Genomic DNA, 19650 nt, shown 5'->3' with positions numbered 1-19650 from the left:
GAGGTTTATAACATATAGATAAGAAACATGTATGATAAAAGCAGAAAGAACAAAAACATGGAAGTGAAGTTAAACTGTTGCAAGGCAATTAACCTATACATGAAATGATGTATTGCTTGAAAGTAGTTGTGGTACGTGATGTTGTAAACCCTAGAGCAACCACACACACACACACACACACACACACACACACTTCCCGATTTCAACATTTACTACAAAACTATATAGTACTCATGACAATGTGACACTGCCATACGATAGATCAGTAAACAAGAATTTGTATATTCTCAAATATACAAAAAACCCCTCACATTTATGGTCAATTTATTTCAACAAGGGCACGAAGTAGATTCAGTGGGAAAAGAAGAGTCTTTTCAACAAATGGTGCAGGGACAACTGGGTAAGCACATGCAAAAGAATGAAGCTGGACTCCTATCTCACAGCAAATACAAAAATTAACTCAAAATGATCAAAGACCTAAATGTAAGAATTAAAACTATAAAACTCAATGAAGAAAATATAGATGTAAATCCTCATTACCTTGGATTGTGCAATGGTTTCTTAGAAATGACACCAAAAGCACAAACAACAACAAAAAATAAACTGGACTTCATTAAAATTAAAGATTTGTGTACCTTAAAAAACACTATCAAGAAAGCAAAAAGAGGGGCACCTGGGTGGCTTAGTCAGTTAAATGACTGCCTTCGACTCAGGTCAGGATCCCAGAGTCCTGGGATCAAGCCCCGCGTCAGGGCTTCCTGCTCAGCGGGGAGCATGCTTCTCCCTCTCTCTCTGCCCCTCTCCCCGCTCGTGCACCTTAAAAAAAAAAAAAAAAAAGCAAAAAAGACAACTCACAGTATGGGAGAAAATTTTTGCAAATCATTCATCTGATAAGGGACTATAAGATATACAAACACTATAACTTAATGATAAAAAGACAAATAACCCAATTTAAAAATCAGCAAAATATCTGGATAGATATCTCTCTAAATAAGATATACAAAGGCCCCTGAGCCCATGAAAAGATTCTTAACATCATTAGCCATCAGAGAAATTAATATCAAAACCACAATGATAGGGCGCCTGGGTGGCTCAGTTGGTTAAGCGACTGCCTTCGGCTCAGGTCATGATCCTGGAGTCCCAGGATCGAGTCCCGCATCGGGCTCCCTGCTCGTCAGGGAGTCTGCTTCTCTCTCTGACCCTCCCCCCTCTCATGCTCTCTCTCTCTCATTCTCTCTCTCAAATAAATAAATACAATCTTAAAAAAAAAAAACAACCCACATGATAAACCACTTCACACCCTCTGAAACAGCTTTATTCCCAAGAAAGGGTAACAACTTGGCCATGATTTGAAGAAACTAGAACTCTCAGGCACTGCTGGTGGGAAGATAAAATGTAGCAAACACTGTGGAAAACCATCAGGCAGTTCCTCAAAAGATTAACCACAGTTACTAAATGACCCAGCAAACCAAGAGAACTGAAAACATGTCTCTACACTAATGTTGACAGTAGCAATTTTCCTAATAGCCCCAAACTGAAAACAACCCAAATGTCAATGAACTGATAAACAGATAAACAAAATGTGATATATTTAGCCATAAAATGGAACAAAATACTGACAACATAACATGAATGAACCTTTAAAACATCATGCTAGATGTAAAAGATCCAGTCAAAAAAGACCACATATTGTATGATTTGATTTATATGAAATGTCCAGAATAGGCAAATCAATAGAGATATAATACAGATGAGTGACTGCTTTGGGGCCAGGGTGGGGGCTGGAGGACATAGAAGGGTGACTGCTAAATAGTATAGGGTTTCTTTTTGTGGTGATAAAATATTCCAAAATAATTGTGGTGATGGTTACACAACTATGAATATACTAAAAACCAGTAAATTGTACATTTTAAATGAAGGAACTGTATGGTGTGTATATTATATCTCAAAAAAAACTGTCACCTAAAAAAATTATGAATGGACCTGCATTCATAAGCCAGAACTATGAGCTTATGCTCATAGTCTTCTGATAAACTCAAGCTTTAATTTTACAATTAAAAAAAAAGAGGTATACTATTAAAATCCAAAAGAATCTCAAGAAAGGGAACAAAGAAAGAAAGAACTGTTGGGACAAATAGAAAACAAATAACAAATGGTACATTTAAACCCTACAATATAAAAAAAAAACAAAAACCCACAAAAACAAACAAACAAAAAACAACCTACAATATCAATTACTACATTAAAAGAAAATGGTTTAAACACCCCAAGATTAAATACTAGAGATTGGCAAACTGCAAAACCAAGACCAAATTATATGCTGCCTAAAAGAAACTCACTTTAAATATAAAGCCACCAAAAGATTAAAAATAAAAGAAAATGTTAAATCATGTTAATAGTAAATTAAAAGAAAGCTGGAGTGACTACATGAAAATCAGACAAAGTAGACTTCAGAATAAGCATTAATACCACATATAAAGATGGACGTCTCATAATAAAAAAACGAGGAATCAATTTATCAAAAAGATAGTGCAATCCTAAACACACCTAATAACAAAACTTCAAAATACCTGAACTCCAAGTGGACAAAACTGACAGAGGAAATAGACAAATCCACCAACAGAGGTGCAGATGTCAACACTCTCATTAGCTGATAGAATAGAAAGTCCGTTAAAATGTAGACAACTAATCACTCTCGACCAACTTGATCTAATATATACAGAACATATTCTATGGCTTCTGGTGGCTCAGTCGGTTAAGCATCTGCCTTCAGCTCGGGTCATGATCTCGAGGTCCTGGGATCGAGCCCCACGTCAGGCTCCCTGCTCAGCAGAGGGTCTGCCTCTCCCCCTCCCTCGGACCCTCCTCCCCTCTTGTGCTCACTCTCTCGCTCTCGCTCTCACTGTCTCAAATAAATAAAACCTTTTTTTCCTAAAGATTTTATTTATTTATTTGACAGAGAGAGAGACAGAGAGAGGGAACACAAATAGGGGGAGTGGGAGAGGGAGAAGCAGCTTCCCACCAACCAGGGAGCCCGATGAGGGGCTCAATCCCAGGGCCCCGGGATCATGACCTGAGCTGAAGGCAGACGCTTAATGACTGAGCCACCCAAGTACCCCAATAAATAAAATCTTTAAAAAATCTTAAGAAAAAAAAAGAACATATTCTATCTAGTGTACATGAAACAGTCACCAAGAAAGTTCATATACTGGCCATAAAACATTAAATTTTTAAAAACAAATTATAGCTTGGGCGCCTGGGTGGCTCAGTCGGTTGAGCGACTGCCTTCGGCTCAGGTCATGATCCTGGAGTCCGGGGATCGAGTCCCGCATCGGGCTCCCTGCTCGGCGGGGAGCCTGCTTCTCCCTCTGACCCTCCCCCCTCTCATGTGCTCTCTCTCTCTCTCATTCTATCTCAAATAAATAAATAAAATCTTTAAAAAAAAAAAATTATAGCTTATATTCTCTAACAAGAACATAAATAAATTAGAATCAGTAATAAAATGATATGTGGAAAATCCTCAAATATTTGCAAATGAAACCACATGCTTCCAAGGATCAAGGAAGAAGTCACACACGGAATAAGGAAACAGCACACACTAAATGGTAATAAAATCACAACATATCACAATCTGTGAGATATACCTAAAACAGAGCTCACAGGGAAATTGATAGTTTTAAATACAGAAAACAAGAAATGTCTACGATTAATGACCTAAGCCTCCATCTGAAGTTAAAAGAAAGTAAATGAACCCCACAGTAAGTAGTACGCGTGGGTGGCTCAGTCATTAAGCGTCTGCCTTCGGCTCAGGTCATGATCCCAGGGTCCTGGGATCGAGCCCTGCATCGGGCTCCCTGCTCTGCGGGAAGCCTGCTTCTCCCTCTCCCACTCCCCCTGCTTGTGTTCCCTCTCTCGCTGTGTCTCTGTCAAATAAATAAATAAAACTCTTAAAAAAAAAAAGAAATCCACAGTAAGTAGAAAGAAGACAACAACCACAATAAAGGAAAAACCAAAGAAATAGAAAACTGAAAAAATTAAAAGATGGTTTTTGGAAATGATCAATAAAACTGACAAAACTCGGGGCTCCTGGGTGGCTCAGTCGTTAAGCATCTGCTTCGGCTCAGGTCATGATCCCAGGGTCCTGGAATTGAGCCCCGCATCGGGCTCCCTGCTTGGCAGGAAGCCTGGTTCTCCCTCTCCTGCTCCCCCTGCTTGTGTTCCTGCTCTTGCTCTCTCTCTCTCTCTCTGTCAAATAAATAAATAAATAAATAAATATCTTAAAAAAAAAACCAAACAAAAAACTGACCAAACTCTAGCTAGACTAATAAAAGAAAATGAAAAGAGAAAATACAAATCACCAATATCAAGGGGGAAAAATGACTTTCCTAGAGGTCCTACAAACTTTAAAAGTATTTATATTATAAATAACTCTATACCAATACACTTGACTACTTAAATGAAATGAACAAATTACAAGATTGATACAAGGAATAGCAAATCTGAGTAGCTCTATATCTAATGAAAACCTTGAATTTATAATTGAATACCTTCCAATAAGGAACACTATGGGCCCAAATGGCATCACTGTTGAAGTATATTAAAATACTCAAGGTGTGCCTGGGTGGGTCAGTTGGTTAAGTGTCTGCCTTTGGCTCAGGTCATGAACCCAGGGTCCCGGGGTTGGAGCCCTGTGTTCAGCAGGGAGTCTGCCTCTCCCTCTCTTTCTGCCTCTCCCCCCACTCATGCTCTGTCCTGCTGTCTCTTGCTCTCTCAAATAAATAAAAAAATCTTTAAAAAAAGAAAAATTCAGGGCACCTGGGTGGCTCAGATGGTTAAGCGTCTGCCTTCGGCTCAGGTCATGATCCCAGGGTTCTGGGATCGAGTCCCGCATCGGGCTCCCTGCTAGGCGGGGAGCCTGCTTCTCCCTCTGCCTCTGCCTCTCTCTCTCTCTCTGACTTTCATGAATAAATAAATAAAACATTAAAAAAAAAAAAAAGAAAAATGCAAGGAAGAATTAAAACTAAATTCCACAAGTCAGAAAACAGAAATGAAGAGAACATTTCCCTGCTCCTCTTAAAGAGCCAGAGCTGCCCTGATACCAAAACCAAAGACGGGAAAACTACAAATAACATCTCCTAGTCCTGCCACCACCACACAGACATAATACACAAGAGTCATAAGATTTGAACTGATATCCAAAAAAGAAGAATGGTCAATAAGGTCATAAGAAGAGGTTCAACATCATTAGTCATCAGGGAATCACAAACTGAAGCCAGTATGAGATAAAACCTTTACGTGCCCAGGAAAATGGCTAAAACTAAATAAGACTGACAATACCAAATGTAGACGAGGATGTAGAACAAATCAAACTATAATATATTGCTGACAGATGGGAGTGGAGTGAGGTAGGAGTATGACACAGTCGCTTGGGAAAATAGTTTTAGTTTAGTATCAAGTTAACATGAATTCAACATATGACTGAGCAATTCTACTTTTTACCATATAGCCCAGTATTTATCCTTGAAAAAAGAAAACTTAAGTCTACACAAAGGCTTGTAAGTGAATATTTATAGATACTCTCTTCTTAATAGCCCAAATCTGGAAAAAACCCAAATGTTAATCAACAGGTACATGGATACACAAATTCTGATATTTTCATACAACACAAATAAAAAGGAACTCAGGAATAAAAAAGAACAAATTACCAATACATTCATGAACATGGAAGAATTCCAGAAGTAGATGCTGAGCTAAAGAAGGTAAACACATATACAAAAGGAGTATGCACTGTATGGATTCCATTTACATGAAATTCTAGAAAAAGCACAACTTGTCTATAGTGACATAAAACAGATCAGTGATTATGAGGGGCCAGTGGTGGGGGTGAGGCAGACTGCAAAGAAACATGAGGGGACTTGTGGCGGTGTCGGAAATATTCTAATTCTTGACTGGGCTGGTGGCTACACAGCTGCATACACCTACCAAACTCCAACTGTACATTTACTAGGTGCGTATTAAGGCTGAAGGAAAAGAGGGTGACGGCACACATACAGGCAGAAAGTTACATGCCTACCTCACATTATTCACAAAAATAAACTGGGCTAAAGATAAGCATAGAAAACAAAATTGCCATTACATTAAGGTAAAAAATAAGAGGGTATGCTTATGATCCTGGGGAAGGAAAATGCTTCTTTAACAAGACATTGAAAAGTAAAAGCTTCACAGAAGAGAACGATCTACTTATTCATCAAAATTAAAATCTTCCAGACCGTGATACTTAAAAGGACTCTCACTGGGCAATGTATTTGTAGCACACAGAAGAAACTATTAGAATCCAGAATTCAAACAAAACAACACAAAAAGAACTCCTCCTGAAACTCATTAGGTGAAAGATGCAACCCCAAGAGCAGAGATTCACCTACAGAGTAAATTCACCTACAGAGAAATCACACGGATGACAATGTGTAAAGACGACAAACCTGACTAGCAATCTAGGAAATTAAATGCCATTCTGCACTCAAAAGACTGGTGCTTCAAATAACAAATGGTGACATGCATGTGAGGAATCAGAGGGAATATAAGTGGGAGTACTGACTGGTACAACTGATACAGAGGGAATTTGAGAATATATATTAAATATACCGTCTCAATACTCAACAATTCTACTTCTTACTTTACACAAAAGAAACTCATATGCACACAAGAAGGCATGAAAAAGATACCACACAAGCAATGTTTATGGAAATGAAAACTTGGCAACAACTTAAATACCAAAGGGAAATAATTCAACTAAAATACATTTATACTATAGATGCAAATATAAGAAACGAAATACCTGTATATGTAATCTATGACACTTAGTAACACAGAATGATCTCTAAGGCCTGTTGCTGATTAAAAATCCAGAACAATAAATCTGGGCAGAAATAAATTCAGAGAGAGAGTGCTTAACGCATAATGATCACATATGCATGTGAAAAGACTTGCAAAGGTATGCATGGAAGTTGCTCTGGTGAGATGGAAGAGGCAACACTGGGAAAGGCTATTATTAGAGGTCCTGGTCAAACTTCCACAAGGAGAATATATTCTTCTATTATTCATGTAAATATAAATTAATGTTAAAAAAAAGAAAAGCACATCTGCTGATTGTAGTTGAACTTGGAACTGTTGTCTGAGGAACCTCTTTCCACAGCACATCAGTATGGCTGCTATGTCCAGTGGAAGGGGGGGGTCCTCAGGCAAGAGCGTGAGAAGCCCTTACCCCCTGGCAGCGCTTACCACCGGCAGCCTAGAACAGTTTGCAAGAAACACTGATGCCTTTTAATTCTCTTCCCGATTGCCTTCAAAGCTTTTTCAAGAACCTCTTAATCTAAGTCACTCTTGATTCTATTATCTTGTTTTGTTTTCTTCATAGCAATGATCACTATTTGAACTTATATATTTATTGTCTGTCTCCCACTAGAATGGCAAGACAATTCTGAATTCATATGATTTTAGTCAAGCCATTTAGAGTTTTCTAACAGTATCAAAGACACATGTTATTTACTTACCTTAGTTGGAAAAGGAAATTTGGAAGGTTCTGTTTTGCATGGTGTATGAATAGCCGTTAGAGGGGGAGGCCATGAATGCGTCATCTCCTGAAATGTAATTATTACAGTTTGTTTTCAACCAGTTCAAGGATAAAAATTACATAGCTAAAAACCAGATTTGTATTATAAATGCTGGTTTCATGATAGGTCCTTCCAAAAGTATACATATTTAATCAATAAATATTAATTAAGCACAATTGTGTGCAAGGCACTATGGGGCAGGAAATAAGATAAATAATATCCACTGCCTGGCTTCAGGGAGCTTGGAGCTAAGATGATGAAACCTGTGAATCATCACAGAAATAAGCCTGTAATCAAATACAAGGTACACAGTACAATGTTACTGAAGAAGAGCATGCTGTGAGAGCGGGAGGGGCGGGTAATAATAAGAAAAGGAGCTAACATTTATTGTGTACCTTTAATGGGCCAGATACTGTGCTGTTTTACAGGTCTGTTACTTATTTAGTACTCACAACGATATTAGGAGGTAGATACCATTATTACCCTAACTCTATGTAGGATGAAACTGAAGCACAGAAGTTATTTATTAAAGGCCACACATTTGTGGACACAAATGGACACGAAATTTCACCCTAGGAAGTCTGGCTGCAGAGCCCATTCGCTGATGGGAAGTTTTGGTCAGGTGGAGGAAACCAGAAGAGAGATACCAAAAGCACACGAGAAGGAAGACAGACAGGCAAGGCCGTAAGTATGATTTCATTCAATGCCTTCTGTTTAATCACATGCCAACTATGTTCAAGTGGAGATTTGGATAAGATCACAATGTGTATGTTAGAGGAGCAGGGGAAAGAAAGATATCAGATTTAGAATAAGGAAGGAGTGTTTTATTTCAAAGTTCAAAGTAAGCCACTAGGTAGACTGAGAAAATACAGTAAGGGTGGTTTAACTTTTAGGAATTTACTCTGTAGCTATACCCACACAGTTAGGTAAAGATACATGTTCAAGGGGCCTACACTTCAAAAATGGAAACAACCTAAATATCCAACAGCACAGAATAATTAAATTACCAGATAGCCACACAATGGAACACCAAGCAGACAGTAAATGAGGAATTTAACTACTGATATGGAATGTTGTCCACAACATACTGGTAAGTGATAAACAGAAATCATAGTCTATGTCCTAGTAAATGTTTGTATATGAAAAAATATATATGAAAAAAAAAAATCTCTGGCTACGTTTGGGCAACAGAACAACAGAAGGGTTTCGAAAGAGACCTGGGCACTTGGTACAGTCTCTACTGCTGGAACTTTGTAAAATAGTCCCCTGCACTGTTAATTGCTCTTTATCTTCTTACAATGCTTTATTTTTTAATAGCATTTCACTTTCTGAAATAATGTTAAATAGTTGATTATTTCCAATATCCAGCAAGAATGTCAGCTCAAAGGGTGCAACACTATCATTATCACCACTGTTATCCCAAGAGCTTGATACATGACAGGGGCTTCATTAGCAAACCATGAATTAATCTTGCTTGTTTTTACAAGAAACAGTTATCATTTTTAGATTAAAATTTTCTTCTTTAAGTTTATGATGGAGTTCCTAGAAATAGTATGACTACAAAGATCAAGAAAACATGAAGGCAATTTGGACCTGCAGTTCCTTATGCACTGCATACAGGGAAAGGAAACAGAAACTCGGGCACTCTAGGTTTTCAGTGCTGGCATTTTACACCTCAAATACCGAAGTACTTTCTACAGAAAATCTATTTAACTGCATCATTAAATGACTGAGCACCCGTTACACCCAAGGCCATGTGCCAAGCCCTATGTATATAAAATGAAGACTAAATGGTCAGTATCATCAAAGAGATCATCAAATGTGAGAATATCTAAGATTCTACCAGGTATTACAATGCCATGCATCTTTGAGGATTCAATGAGAAAAGATAAATGCTCTGTTACACTTTTCATATACATGGCAACTGAAAAATGCATATGCTATATGAGATTCTTTTTTTTTGCTATATGAGATTCAAAAGAGTTATGTGATCTGATGGTCTGACACAGGGGAAAGAAGGATTACACTGGGATTCTAAGAAAAAACCATCTGTATATGACTAAAGACAAAGGAGAAACATATTTCACGAAAGTCTACTTTAAAAAGGTAAAAGAGCAAGAAAGCATATGGCTTAGTGAAACCAATTTGACAAAAGTGGTGAATCAATAGCGAGAGAGGTTAGAACCGGCCTGTGAAAAAGGTCTAGAACGTTGAACTTGGACACTATTCTTTCTATGGGGATTAGAGACAGAGCCACTGAAATGTCTAAGACAGAAATTAACTTAGGAAGACAATGGATTAAGAGAGAATCTGGTAGCAATACAGAAGACAGATGAGCAAAGCGAGGACGGTAGATTGCAATTCTTGAAGCTCAAGGTGGCAGAAATGGAAATAAAGGAGTGGCATTTTCAAGGAAAATTCAAACTGTACATGCAGTTTTGTGATTAAATAGAACATGAGAGAAAATTAGGATTTTACACTTAGAAGCACAGGAGAACGGTGGTACTACTAAGAGAAGGAAGTCTGATAAATCTGCCTTTAGATATGTTCAGTCTAAAGAAGCAGGGAGAAACGCAAATGGACACATAGCTACGAAGCAAGAGAATAAACCACAGTTCAGAGGAGGCCAAGGAGGAGAGAAAGACTGAAGAGTTAACAGGTGAAGCCGTAACAATGGAGGAAAATCAATATGGAGCAGAAAAAAATGGAGAAGCTAGAAAAAAGACCCATGTTGAAAAGAGAAGACGCCAAGGTTCCCAAAAGGCAGAGAACGAGAGATAAGAAAGGTGGATGGAAATAAAAACGGTGAAGCATAATAACAGGCAAGGAAGGAAGAATGAGGTTTCTAGAATGAAAAACTAAAAATTCTTGAGGACAGCAGAAAGAGCAGAGAACTCAAATGAAGCCCCCAGTGAAGGGAAAGACCATGAGCTTAGAGAAACAGCTTCAGCAACATGACTGAGACAAATGAGAGACTGTGCTGGGCTGAAGAAAGGAGGAGAGAATAGAGTGGGAGTAGCAATGCAAGTAGTCTCTCAGAAGGAGGATTCATGATGAGATGCAGGTACAGACACAAAAAAATCAGGAGCTTATGCAGAAAGTACAAGTAAGACGTGACGGACAGTTTTTCTCTACTAAGCCAAGAGCACTCACTGTCACTCATTAATCCACTAGACCTTCTCTTTTTCCAACTGACAACTTTTTCTTTTCCCAGAAGAGGAATGCACATTTTGGTCATGTGTCGGTTTTAAACATATTCCATCCAACACTCAAAGTGAGCTGTATTAGGAGGAGGTCTTTCATTGTAGGAACTGACCAGTAAGTACAAATGAATTAGAAAGCAAGCTATCTTCAATGAAACGGTTTGACTGGTAATTACCGATAAGCCTTAGAAAGTACTGTTGCATTTGGTTTCTTCCTCTTTTCAAGGCAAACTATTATGACGGGAATTTGTTTTACTTAAAAATGAAAAACAAACCAAACCAGTTCTTCGAGTGCAGGTAGTTATTAACAAACCAAATGACTCAGAAACTAAGTATGAAAATAGGCATAACAGAGTCAATTATTTTTTACAGACATAATGAGGTTTCACATGTAAGCAATCTGCTGCCCCAGATCCTTTGTGAAATATCGGGGGGAAGAGGGCAAGAAGATAGCAGAGGATCATAAACAAAAAAGACAAAGTATTAAAACAACAACAATAACTTACTTTAAGAATTTCATCCACACAGCTCACGTCACCAGAAGCAGATGCCTTAAGAGGAAAAGAGACACACATTAGATTTGGGGTCATTTATCATTAGATTTTTATTATTTGTTGCACAGATTCAACAACACTATTAGAAAACAAATTAAATTTAAAGACCTATTTATGATCCCACTATTCTAAATCACAACACTAATTAATCTTTTGACAAATTTCCTTAAATGCAAATTTTTCAAGCTCTAAAAAATTTTAATCACCAACTGTACAAGGATTTGAAGAACTTTGTATTTATCAAAAGTTTTGAAAAATCTTATCTTTCTTATACTTAGATTAGAAATAAATTTTTAAATGTTATTTTGCAGGTGGAGCAACTTGTCAAAAATTTGAGTTTATTTATATACAAAATATACCATGATACTGAAATACATTACTTCACATAAACTAACAAACAGAATAAAACCAGCATTATTGAAAGAATACTTGTCTGGAATATGATGGACATTTTACACAGTTTCCTTAAATCACGGCAAAGTTGTTTATTCTAAAGCACAGTCAGGAACTGGAGAGCTAGAGTTTGCACTCAAGTCTATCTCCAAGGATCAAGTTGTTTGAAGAAAGAACAAACAACCACTTCACTATTCTCTTCAGAGGAGTAATTAGATGACAACTGCCATGAACAATGAGTTTCCTAAGGCCACAGGAAAAATGTCTAAATGTTCTTAAAACACCATTTCACCTACCCTTGACCCCTTCCACAACCGTTTTAAGCTATGAACTATGATTTTCACACTTCTACGAAAAGTACAAAGACTACTTCTAAAATTTTTTCTTTTAAAAGATAAAAAACTATTTCACAGTGAATACTCAATTTCTTTAGTTATTCTGATGCTTTGGCATGCAGTTATAAATACTGTAAATTTCAAACCACCACTATGAATCTAGAGCAGCTGTCTCAAACCCTTAAGTGCAAACAGAGAAAAAAAACTCATGGCATCCAAACCACACAACATTACCATCTTGATGGACGCCCCCCCCCAATCCCAACATTCACTACAATGAACCACAGCCCACATCGCATTCATGAGTATCACAATGAGAATACAAGTTATTTTTTTAAAAAAAAGAACACAAGACGTATTCTTTCATAAAATCAAAAGGAGGAAATCTAAGGTATTGATTTCACAGATCATGCTTTTATTCTACGACTGTCATCTGAATATTTCAAAACAGTGAATGACATTTTCTCTACTGCCCAACAGGGGAAGCTAACAGGTCTACTGATCACTTTGGAGTCAATCACAAGTCTTATTTTTAAACTTATCTATACCTTATTAAAACTGAGACAAAATTTAAGTTCAATTATAATTTCATAGTAAACTGCTTCACAGAGTCGTAATATTAAAAGCTCTAAAGGGCTCCTGGGTGGCTCAGTCGGTTAAGTGGCCAACTCTTGATTTTGGCTCAGGTCCAGATCTTGGGGTGGCAGGAGGTTCTCTCTCTCCTTCCCCCTGCTCCTCCCCCTGCTCTGTCTAAAATAAATGGGATAAATTAAAAAATTTTAAAAAAGGCTCTAAATGTGTAACTTACATCCAATGGTTGGGAAGGTATTTTCAGCTTGGTGAGATGTGCTTTGCTACTGGGCTTCAGTTCAGTCATGCTGTTGCCATGGGATTGGCTGCTGTAGTGCTCAGAGGACAGCTTTGGTTCCATGGACTCCTGTCCATCCATGGGCCGCACATAGGCAGTGGGTTTCTGTAACATTGAACTGGACTTTGACATCAATGAAGGTGGGAAAGACTGATTTGAATGCTGCCCACTTGAAAAAGGTACACGGGAGGGAGAATCCCAGTTTGCATCAGGGTCCCGAGGGGATTTGGAACGCTGATGGTCCTTGCTATGGTGATCATTCCCGTGAGACCTGGAATGACTGGAGCTTAATGAAGACACAGCCTGGGGTTTTCCAGGGCTGGAAGAGCGTGATTTGGAGTGTTCCGACCCATGCTGGCCTTTTTTCCGATTACTGCTTCCACTACTGCTGTATGAGTCACGGTCATGCCTCTGGCCACCACTGCTGGTGCCACCGCTGCCACCGGCACTGGTCCGCTGGCTGCTGTGTCCACTCTGCAAGCCTGAGGACCGTTTCTGAGCCTGAGAAGTACTGGGTGCAGGTCCTACTGGAGTCCATTTGCTACTCTGATGAGAGGTCCCATGTCTCTGTTCGAAGAAATTCGGGTTCGATTTTTCATCTGCTGCCGGCGGTACTGTAGGCTTGGGAATTGCAACAAGCTTTGGTATAGATCTGTCTCCTATGAAATCCTTCATTTCATCGTAATTTCCAAGCATACTCTGAATACGACTTGATAGCTTATCTTCTTTGCTAGTCTACAAAAAATTGTAAAATAAAACGACAGAATTAGTGTAACGGGAACTAAAAGATGCTTCTATAAATGGACTTTCCAAACTTCAAATGCAAAGGGGTTTTTCAAAGGGAGGCCTCGTATCTCATACCTTAAGGTTAACATCTCAAACGTGAACTCCAGATATATAATTTTTATAGTGGAAAAAATGCATCGAAAGTGAAAAACATTCATGCAAAAACACAAATACTCTATAGGATATTGAGAAGTATGTACAAAGTTTCCAGAAGGGAAAAAAATCCAAATTTCACCAATAAATATACTGAAACAGTAGTAGAAATCTTTTGAAGAGCAGGAAAAGTAACGGGCCTTTATGTAGTTAAGTTCTAGGTGAGCAAATTAGCCAACACTCATTATTTTGGCAATGTAGGAAAATATTTTATTCCCCGAGTTCAATGTTATAGTTAAAAGGAGAAATAAAAATTTAATGAAACATGTTATACCCAACTGACCTTTTAAAAAATTTTAATTCCTTCTGTTACTGTGACTAATTAAGTTAATAAAAGTCAACAACAAATTAAGAATGGAAAATCTACTGATAAAGTTTCAAATATTAATTCTATTAATTCTGAGCAAGAAACACTCCAAGTTTTGAAGTCAATGGTACAGAGTGTAGGTTTTAAAAATCATTCTTGGATAATAAGAAAGTCCAAAATATCCACAAGCTTTAGTACTCTTTCACGTTCACAAACATGAAAGAGTGTAAGCTTACTGATTGCATTAAACAGGAAATCAAGACAGAACCACTATTTATTCTGAGGTTGGCATGAACTGATAAGACTTTAGATCATTTGAAAATCAGTCTGACCCCTATTAAACAAGAGGGGGAAATATATAGCAATTTGTAGACAACATCAAGTTCAGGAATCAAATCCAACTCATTACAATGTAATTACAAAATAAATGGTTGTATGATTTGAAGATTCTGGACCAAACTCCTGCAGTTTTTGTGAAATGCCTTTAATCCCTAATCCCAAACCCCAGGTTTCGTGTTATCATGTTACACTCATATAAATGATGTCAGTGTAACTGCCTTTAAATGAAAATCCTTAAGAACTAGTAAAAAATGGCTTTTATGGGGCGTCTGCGTAGCTCAGTCGGTTAAGGGTCTGCCTTCAGCTCGCGTCCTGACCCTGGGTCCCGGGATCGAGCCCCACGCTGGGCTCCCTGCTTGGTGAGGAGTCTGCTTCTCCCTCTCCCTCTCCACTCCGCTTGTGCTGTCTCTCTTTCTCTCTCTCAAATAAATAAATAAAATATTTTTAAAAAATGGCTTTTATAGATCTCATAGCTTCTACAAACACCAAATGTTACCAGGGTAAACCTAGAATATGTTGTTATATTTGTATTTCATCAGAAAAAAGTCTAACACACTCTCCATCTCACACCGTAAACCAACAACGGCCATTACTGCTGCAATACCATCATACACAGTATAAGCCTTCAAAATGTAAGGGTAGATCAAATGAGCCAAAGCCAAATCAAACATTAGAGACATCTGTGGCCACTACAGCCACATTAGTCATCAGAAGTGACATCATTCAGTGTTTTATGTAATCCCAAATCAAGTACAATGATAGTTACCAAAATAGCAATTGGTCCACTTTACTGAACATCTCTGACAACAAGCTTTTAATCTAAATTGGATATTGTTCATTAAGCCCATAAAAAAGAAAGAATTTAGTATAAAACAGAAAAAGGAACCGGACTGATACTGAAGACACATTTATTCAAATACAGTAGCAGTCACTGATATTTAGTAATCTAAATATTTGGTAAACTAAGTAAGCAAATGGCAAGAAACAAGGGAGAAACAAAAGAATCTCTGAAAAAGTTGTCTTTGACATTATATTATACCCAAAAGAACGTAAGAAACAGTAGACGATCCATACTCATTTACAAAATTTTAATTTAATTCAGAAAGGTGAAATGCCTGCCCAGGGTTAGCGGTAGAGCCTGGGATGTAGATATCAATGTCTGAGCTAATCCAGACCACATTTTCAAGAATATGAGATAGCAACAGGGGTAAGGGAGGAAATTTGGGTTTGAGGATGACTTTAGGATGCTAATCATATGTTTCTTGATCTGGGTACTGATTATATAAAGTTGTTCATGTTGTGAAAATTCTTTCAGCTAAAACACTTGTTTTGTGTACCTTTCTGTATGTATGTTATACTCCAATGACAAGTTTACCCCAAAAGTGTACATTCTCATTTAGAGGAAAGGAAAAATGTTAAATGGAATATATGATAGTAACTCTTTTCTACTATCAAAATTCAAGCTTAAACACTTGAAAAGCAAAAACGTCACACTGTTGGGGGGAAAAAACCATTCACAGGACTACTTACAACTTTGTATGGCTCGGCAAAGAGAGGAGAGCTAGGTGGGAAGGCGTCTTCGCCCTGCTGAATTTCCTGATTCCGCCTTTCCCGTTCTTTCATACGCAGCACATTTCGGTCTTCACGGTTCATGTTGCTAAGAAGAGAAACACAATCTTTGTATCAATCACAAAAAGGAAAATCAAAATTAAAATGCTCTGTACTCATTCTGTGAGTTTAATGCTTCATTCGGAGATTCCCTTTCGACTTCCAAGTAGCAGCAGGCATTAGTGCTGAAGCTGGGTACTGGTAATGGTTTTACCAACTAATACCAATAGTGTCTGGCACGACTACTGAGATAGTAAACACTAGCCCAGAGTATTAGGATCCACCCCATTGAAACACTTAACCTTATCAATTTTTAAGTATTCAGCTAGCTAAAAGTCAGTTAAAACTTAAACATTCAGATAGATGGATTCAGATCGCCCAAATCACGATTCCTACAAGCCTTCTGCGGCCCCCTCTTCAGAAATCTAACTACTCTTTGCCTTCAGTGGCGCACAAACCCGCTCCCACCTACCACTCCCTCCCCCCGGGGTCCAGCGCTTTTCTCTACTTTGCATCTACCTTATCTTGATTTCTTTTTGTCCCAAACACAGCTTCCTTGGTGTCCATCCTTATGGCAGTTTGACCTCAGCTTTGCTGTTGCTCTAGATTCCCTAAAAAACGACATTTCTGCTCTAAATACAGTAATATTTCAATCAATACCTCAATAAATGGCAAAACCGAGGCTTTCAGTAATAGAATCTAAAATTAACTTGGGTTAGTAATAGTAGTTGAAACTGTACTGAAAAATAAAGTCTTTTGGAATGGAGGAGAAAATGAGGGTGTCATTTCTATAAACATTACGGCATGTATTTTCACTAAGAACTAAAGAAGATAGTTTGTTTATAGCGGCAGGGACTTATGGTTAAATAGATAATAATGAAAAAGGTTGTTGAACCCTGGGATAAGGGATTACCAGGGACTCTGCAACATTCTTCCCTGGAGTTAGAGTAAACCATCTATCTTGGTTTTGTCTGGGGGGAAGAGGGGCCAGGGACGCAGGGAGCCCTGGTGGAGACTGAAGGAAAAAACCAGGTTATACTTGTAGAGCATTTCTAGCCTTATGATTCATAAATCAAATCTAGTCGGAAAATTAAAGTAAATCAAGATTGGAAAGAAACTGTAACTATAAAATCACAATGGACAGCAGGGGCGCTTGGTTGGCTCAGTCAGGTAGGCATCTGCCTTCGGCTCAGGTCCTGATCTCAGGGTCCTGGGACTGAGGCCTGTGTAAGGCTCCCTGCTCAGTGCGGAGTCTGTTTCTCCCTCTCCTTCTGCCCCTCCTCACTCCCCCCTCCAACCCTGTTCGTGCACTCTCTCTTTCTTAAATAAATAAAATCTTAAAAAAAAAAAAAAAAAAAGAATGGACAGCAAAACCAATATACTCTTGAGGATTCTTAGGTGGTTAGAACAGTGCAAGTAAACATTCAAAAGTAAAAATTTACTATCAAAGCAATTAATATTTAAAAAATATTCTAAGTGTTCCAAATGAATTTTCAGCTTTTTCTATTTGTATAATATTCTAATAAACTTAGACAAGAATATAAGCTATTTTGAGGTATTGAAATAGTATGTGCTTTCTTTGGTCTCCCTGGTACTTAGCACCATACAGAAGCACAAAAAGTATTTGATTCTTTCGGGATGCCTGGGTGGCTCAGTCGGTTGAGCATCCAAGCTCAGGTACATGAATCTGGCCCCACTTGTGTTTGGGACTCTCTCTCTGCCCCTCCCTCCCATTCCCATCCCCACTTGCTCGCTCGCTCTCTCACTAAAATAAATAAATCTTTTAAAAAAAGTTTTTGATTCCTTCTTTAATAAATACTAGAAAATATCTATACTTTGGTATTCAGAGAGTGAAACCAAAGAACGTATATTATCCCCCAGTACACTTGAACCAACTAGTAAGTGTATATCACTAACAATCAGGTTTCAGATAGACCTCTGCAACTATGGTGCCGCTGCATATGAAGTTATTTGTATCCTAAGAATCTAAGGGGCATATTAAATACTAATTTCCTTGCATTTCCTAAATTCAATTCCTTAAAAAAAGAAATGCCTTCCTTAAACTATGATTTAATTAAAGTGCTAAAATAATGCAAGAAACACTTGTACAGAGTGCCTGGGTAGCTCAGTCACTAAGCGTCTGCCTTCGGCTCAGATCACAATCCCAGGGTCCTGGGATTGAGCCTTGCATTCGGCTCCCTTCTCAGTGGGAAGCCTGCTTCTCCCTCTCCCACTCCCCTTGATTGTGTTTCCTCTCTCGCTGTGCCTTTCTCTGTCAAATAAATAAAATCTTTACAGAAAAAAAAAGAAACACTTGTACATTTATTGTAGAAATAGATCTGATTCCCACAATAAAATTCCTCCTATAATCCAAAAAAAAGTGTTCTCTATTCTTAAACAATGAAAGTCATCTGACTGAATATTCCTTTTAAAAAGACTGCCAAGAAGCAGAACAAAATTAAATGACTGCTTATAAGAACCAATATCCCAGTTGTAGCTCTTACTCTCTAATTTTTTTCTGATCTGCCTTATTTTCACATCTAATTTATCAGATCCACATTTTTCTCCCATGTCTTTAAACATTAGTATCTGCCTAAGATAAAGTTTCCCACAAAGCAATAATTCCAGTAATCAATGTGAGCTCCCCTAAAATTAACATGAAATTTAAATGAGTCAGTTTGAGGTATATCTTTGTTGTATAGGCAAACCTATTTCATAGCATTTCCCTCAGGACATCTGCAACTACTATACTGAAGAAGAATTCGGTTAAAATTAGCTAATTGCTACAACAAAACAAAATCTGTGGGACTACCAGAAAAATAATTTTTAAAAGAATATTAGCAAGTAGAAAGGAGAGTTCTCCCTCTACTTAAGGTAAATTGTTTTAAGTGCCCATCAAGTACTTACGTTAAGTTCATACATTTATTACAAACAACATTCTATGGTGTAGCATAATGGTGTAGCAATTTCATTGCTACAAAATGGAGCAAATGAGTATACTGAGATTTTTGAGGATCCAAGCATGTTACTATGAGAGATGAGGGATACAAATATACAAAGGAATAGGGAGAAAAATAATTTTTGGGGATTAGGAGCTAGAAATAGTACTATGAACACATGCTTGTATTTTAAAAAATCTCTATCAATCTACCGATCGAGAGAAACAGACAGTCTCCATTTCTGTACACTGAAAGAGTCTAGGAGCAGGAACACACCAGAAGAAAGAAGCATGCTCAGCACCCAAATTCTGATTTTTTTAAAAAAGGATTTTATTTATTTATTTGACAGAGACAGACAGAGAGAGAGGGAACACAAGCAGGGGGAGTGGGAGAGGGAGAAGCAGGCTTCCCACTGATCTGGGAGCCCGATGCGGGACTCGATCCCAGATCCCTGGGATCACGACCTGAGCCGAAGGCAGACGCTTAATGACTGAGCCACCCAGGCGCCCCCCAAATTCTGATTTCTAATATCATTTCCTACTAAAGTGGAATAGG

General features: G+C 38.0%; 1 protein-coding gene across 2 annotated transcripts in view; it reads right to left on the bottom strand.

Moving 5' to 3' along the window:
* Nucleotides 1-19650, bottom strand: part of AFF4 (ALF transcription elongation factor 4) — a 91000-nt gene that overhangs the window by 48928 nt on the left and 22422 nt on the right. The window contains exons 2-6 of one of the 2 annotated variants that reach the window (XM_081827066.1): nucleotides 16676-16767; nucleotides 16079-16205; nucleotides 12904-13698; nucleotides 11320-11364; nucleotides 7551-7637 (exon numbers count right to left, since the gene is read on the bottom strand). In XM_081827066.1, the coding sequence (XP_081683192.1) occupies nucleotides 7551-7637; nucleotides 11320-11364; nucleotides 12904-13698; nucleotides 16079-16201 (1050 nt within the window). In that variant the 5' untranslated portion in view covers nucleotides 16202-16205; nucleotides 16676-16767. The remainder of the gene's footprint in view (nucleotides 1-7550; nucleotides 7638-11319; nucleotides 11365-12903; nucleotides 13699-16078; nucleotides 16206-16675; nucleotides 16768-19650) is intronic. The other variant, XM_081827065.1, reaches the window with a different exon arrangement.

The sequence above is a fragment of the Leptonychotes weddellii genome, chromosome 7 (genome assembly GCF_054177405.1).
Source record: "Leptonychotes weddellii isolate Sample4059 chromosome 7, ASM5417740v2, whole genome shotgun sequence".
Taxonomy (NCBI): Eukaryota; Metazoa; Chordata; class Mammalia; order Carnivora; family Phocidae; genus Leptonychotes; species Leptonychotes weddellii.
The sequence above is the reverse complement of the archived record's forward strand: the minus strand, read 5'-3'. Positions and strand labels throughout refer to the sequence as shown.